The sequence below is a fragment of the Oratosquilla oratoria genome, chromosome 15, assembly GCF_046742065.1.
Source record: "Oratosquilla oratoria isolate Oo_2021 chromosome 15, ASM4674206v1, whole genome shotgun sequence".
NCBI classification, from domain to species: Eukaryota; Metazoa; Arthropoda; class Malacostraca; order Stomatopoda; family Squillidae; genus Oratosquilla; species Oratosquilla oratoria.
The window spans coordinates 64,533,052-64,538,051 of NC_134791.1; the positions used below are offsets into that span (position 1 = coordinate 64,533,052).

The 5,000-nt window shown below is 38.4% G+C and overlaps 1 protein-coding gene across 1 annotated transcript in view; it reads right to left on the bottom strand.

Moving 5' to 3' along the window:
- The window catches only part of LOC143033482 (ligand of Numb protein X 2-like), a 162,902-nt gene that overhangs the window by 32,527 nt on the left and 125,375 nt on the right, over nucleotides 1-5,000 (bottom strand). The window contains exon 5 of the mRNA XM_076198971.1: nucleotides 4,269-4,391. Coding sequence (XP_076055086.1) covers nucleotides 4,269-4,391 — 123 coding nt within the window. The remainder of the gene's footprint in view (nucleotides 1-4,268; nucleotides 4,392-5,000) is intronic.

Genomic DNA, 5,000 nt, shown 5'->3' on the forward strand with positions numbered 1-5,000 from the left:
CACCAAATATACTGTTTCTCTGTTCGGTTTTTTGAAAATTTATTGTCAGAGCCGCACAAAATTATCTAAAATAATTACGCTCGATACAGCACAGGGGAATAGGTACACACTACTTTTTGGTAGCACCAGGCTGCCTTGGCCTTAAGGGCCATTTACACGGTCGAACAGTTTGACAAACCCGGTTTGTCAGGCAAGTGTTTGAAGTGATGTTTGACCGTGTGAATGGGGGTATTTGGTCGTCAAACCCGTTTGTCGAACGTGTTTGGCAACCAAATACCCTATTCACACGGTCAAACATCACTTCAAACACTTGTTTGACAACCCGGGTTTGTCAAACCGTTTGACCGTCTAAATGCCCTTTTACTCTCAAGCTCCATCTAGCTTCAACCAACCGCCTCGACCGGTCATGGCCGTGACAACCATAGGTGGTACCAGGAACTGATCACCTATGACATCCGAACACCCTAGTGGGTCAAGCCACTCCTTTTAAAAAAATCTCCTTCCCTTCTTACATAAACTACGATGTAGCCTTGTTCATCCAACTCTTCTATTATGGGCAAGTTTAAAACAGAAGCATAGCCCACTCATATTTCTTTCCCTAATAGTCAATAACTGATGTTTGTATATAAGAAAACAAGAATCTAGAGACACTTTGTTGAACTTTACCTTCAGTTGCTTTTGCATTCGATTGAATTATTTGTGTCACGATAGAACGTGATAGAATCAAATAATTCCTGTTGCGCGCATAATATTTAATCTTCATAGGATGGAAATTAATATCAATAATTCCTGCAAGCATTGGTCCGTCTTTTCAAATATTTGGCGCATCTATAACACTTTTCTGTTGTCCTTACAGTTGATTAAAGGTCCTTCAACTTATTTCCTTTTGTTGCAGCCTTTTTACAAAATATGCAAAAGCAACATAAATCACCTGATGTTGGTTTTAGGTTATGAGCTCCACTTCTAAGAACAAAATATTTTCCTTTTCTGTAGGGTAAGGTTTTTATCTATTCGTTTACTATTTGAGGGGGAAGAACAGATAGAAGGTTGATACAATATAGACAATTTTGCAGGAGTGGTGTGGCAGAGGCTGGCGCAGTCGTGCGACACATCAAAATGTTTGGGAGAGAGGACTACGTGATTGGGGGTCAGCCGAAGTTTGTGTAGGTGTGAAGCCAGCCCTGTTTAACGGTCTAACGGTTCGTCGAACGCGGTTTGACAGACACGTGTTTAAAGTGATGTGTGAACGTGTGAACGGGGTATTTGGGGTTTAACCAAAGTGTTCGACAACCAAATACCCCGTTCACACGTTCACACATCACTTTAAACACGTGTCTGTCGAACCGCGTTCGTCGAACCGTTAGACCGTGTAAACCCCCTCTTATGCTGAGACGGGTTATGGTATGCGATCCTGTCAGGGGACCGAGACCATGGGTGTGATGAAGACTTTGCTCTATACGGGCATAAAGTAGTGTGGGAAGTGTATCTTTGTACTAACGCGTTCCATTTAGCTTTGCAAATGTGGAAAGCTTTTTGGGTACCGGTAGAGGACGTGATGGGGATTTTTTTTTATTTTTTTTTATAAAAAGATTGTGCTGTGGATGCGACTGCGTCGACGATGGCGTTACCTTTGATGTCTACGTTTGAGAGAATCCATTGGCACTGAATGTAGTATCCTGTTTGTGTGAGTGAGCGTAGGAGTGTTTTTTGGAAATTAGGTGACTAGTGGATGTTGGAGTGAGGGAGTGAAAGAGGGCTGGGGACTGTTAGGGTTACGAATTCTTGATTTGTTGGATTTTGAATATTTCTGTCGTTAGTATGGCATGCATTTCAAACATTCGCTAAGTGTGGCAATATGGGAAACATTGGTATATATTTCGAAATGTGATATTTGCGAATGATGAATTAAGAATGATTAAGAAGCATAGGAATAGTCACTGGTTTCGCTGATTGGGATATGGTGAGTATGATATATCATGGAGGAGAGGTGATACCAAGATGGGAGCGGGATATTACATTTGATGGTCTGCATTATGAGGACGCCAGCTAGCTAATCTTTTTAATATCGTTTTACAAAAATAAATAAATAAATAAAGACATTTCTGGGTGCATGTTAGCGAGGAAACATTGCCATTAAATAAAACTCGTAGATTATTTTGACGGGTTCGACTGAAAGACAATTTAGAAAACACTGATTTGGATGGAATTCTCAAACACTTTAAGGACCTGGATTTTGAAACGTTAAAAATTCACGATTCAGACTGGATTAGTCGAAAGTAGCTCGTTCATGGTGAAATGAAAGATTGTTGCTGTCCACGGAGGGGTCGTGGTTGGTAGTGACAGATTTCAAAGGAAGTCCGTGGAGGTCGTTGTCCGTAGTGACCCCGAAGGGAATTCTCGAGGTGGGGAGGCGTCCAGAGGGTTCGCGGTCTATAGTGACTCCATTCAAGGGGTTCTGTGGGGGGTTGTAGTCCATACAGACTCTTCTTCAAGGAATCCGCAAGGAGGTCGCAGTCTACAACGACCACGTTACATGGAGTCAAGGGGTATGTTGATCGTGGTCCATAGTGACTCCGTTCAAAGGGGCTCATAGTGGTTTTGTTCAATGGGAATTTGTTGGGAGTCACGGTCCATAGTGGATATATTCGAGAAGGTTTAATGTCAACCCCATTCCATGGGTTCTCCGAGAGGATGAGGTTTTACAAGAGGTCAATTATGTGTTGTGTCTGAACTCCAAACTTTAGGTCAGAAAATGATTACGAGAGAGAGATAATATAAAGATGAAAACTAAATAAAGGATGTATGAAAAACTCACATCAACACGTCAAAAATGTATGTCAACATGGTATTCAGGCAAATGTATATCTAAACACTTAAATATCTTTGAAAAATGAAACAAATACAAAGAACTAATCTGTGGAGCTGGAAAACTCATTCGATTTGCCAAATGAGCTATGGAGTTGAAGTGGATAAAAACATCATCCAAGTTTAATTTCCAGATTCACCGAATTTGCGAGTACTTATGATAAGCGGTTTTCAGCGGATTAGGTATGTGATACGCAAGTCTTTAATGTGATGCGTTGTGCGTCCGAGAACCGTTTAAACATGAAACTGAACATTAAATTTTACTGAGGAAAACACTAAAACTTAACGAAATCTCCTGCGATTTGACAGATAGAAGATAAGTGTTACGTTACTTTCGTTCAAATGCTGAACGCAGTCATTTAAGAAATGGCTGGAAGTGTATGGTCATTTAAAAAAAAAAGAAGGGAATCGTGAAATGTGGCGGAACAAGAGTGTGAGAAAGCAAAAAACAAATATTTCCAACTACAAATAGTCATGTAAAAATACCCTAAATAGAAAGTTTTAAACACAGAATTTTTTCTTGACCAAATAAAATTGTCTGACGACAACCAGAATGAAATGCTCAAGAAATTTGCGTCAGGGAAAAATAATAATATATTGAAATACATTTGAAAACGTGTCTACAATAAAAACTTTTGGTCAATAATAAGGCTAGGTGCAGAAAAAGAGTCTGTGTAAATGATTAAGTAGATGAATATGTAAACAAATAAGTTGATGGATAAATATGAATGAATAAGTAGACAAATAGACAAATGAATAAATTATAAATAAACAAATAAGCAAATAAATTAATGAATGAGGAAATTAATAGATACGTGAATAGACAAACCTTTCTACATATGTTTATTACTCTAAAATAACTAAATATAAATCTACTTCAACACATTTCAGACCATTATGCTAGATTGTGTGAATATTCTTATACTGTCACTTGACTTAAGGTTCCATTTGTTTTTCTAAGGGGCTTACAGTAGTATTGTTCACAATTTTGAATATTGTAGGCCAGTCCACTATCTATCTGCCATTTAGATATACCACGAACAGAACAGGTCTAAGAGTGCAACCCCGAGGGACTCCACTCGATACGTCCCTGCAGCTAGAAGGATTATTTGTGATTACTAATGAAATTACAAATAAACTTTTTAATAAACGTTGAACAATTTTTTCGTAAGAAGATGGAGGGAGGTAAAATAATTTTGATTATGGTGTGTGTGTGTGTGTGTGTGTGTGTGTGTGTGTGTGTGTGTGTGTGTGTGTGTATGTGTGTATCTGTGTGTGTGTATGTGTGTGTGTATGTATGTGTGTATGTGTGTGTATGTATATTCGTGTTTAAGTCTGTAACATAGACTACAATTCCTATTAGGACTATGACAAAGTAATTTCAATGAGATGAAATGTCTCACCTTGACTTGCTTGGCTCTGCCCACTGGTCCTTGAGGGTTGATGTTGGCGATGTAGATTGGCGTGTCCCCCTCGTTGCTGGCCACGCCACCTCCTATCCGCATACCAAGGCTTTCATGTGGATTCTGTATAAATGAATGATACGAGTTATTTGAAATACCTATAAAAATAACACACACGCACACGCGCACAGACCATCCACTTGCACACGCATGTACATATTATATATATATATACATACATATATATATATATATATATATATATATATATATATACATATATATATATATATATATACATACACGTATACATATACAAATACATATACATGTACATATACATATACATATGCATATATATACATATACATATGAATATGCATATACATATACATATACATACATATACACTGAATGGTTCCTAGTGATCAATTAATATCTTTTTTCAACCACAAATCACTTTTAATTCCATGCCATCGCAGTCGAGACTGAAGAATCGCTCGATGGAGGTATCCGTTGGAAATTGGAACGTGGACGAGCCGAGGATTCGAATCCAGCTAACCCGTAACAAAGTTACAGTGACTTAAACCAATACGCTATCTCTTGATAGCGTATTGACTTAAACCAATACGCTATCTCTTGATAGCGTATTGGTTTAAGTCACTGTAACTTTGTTACGGGTTAGCTGGGTTCGAATCCTCGGCTCGTCCACGTTTCAATTTCCAACGGATG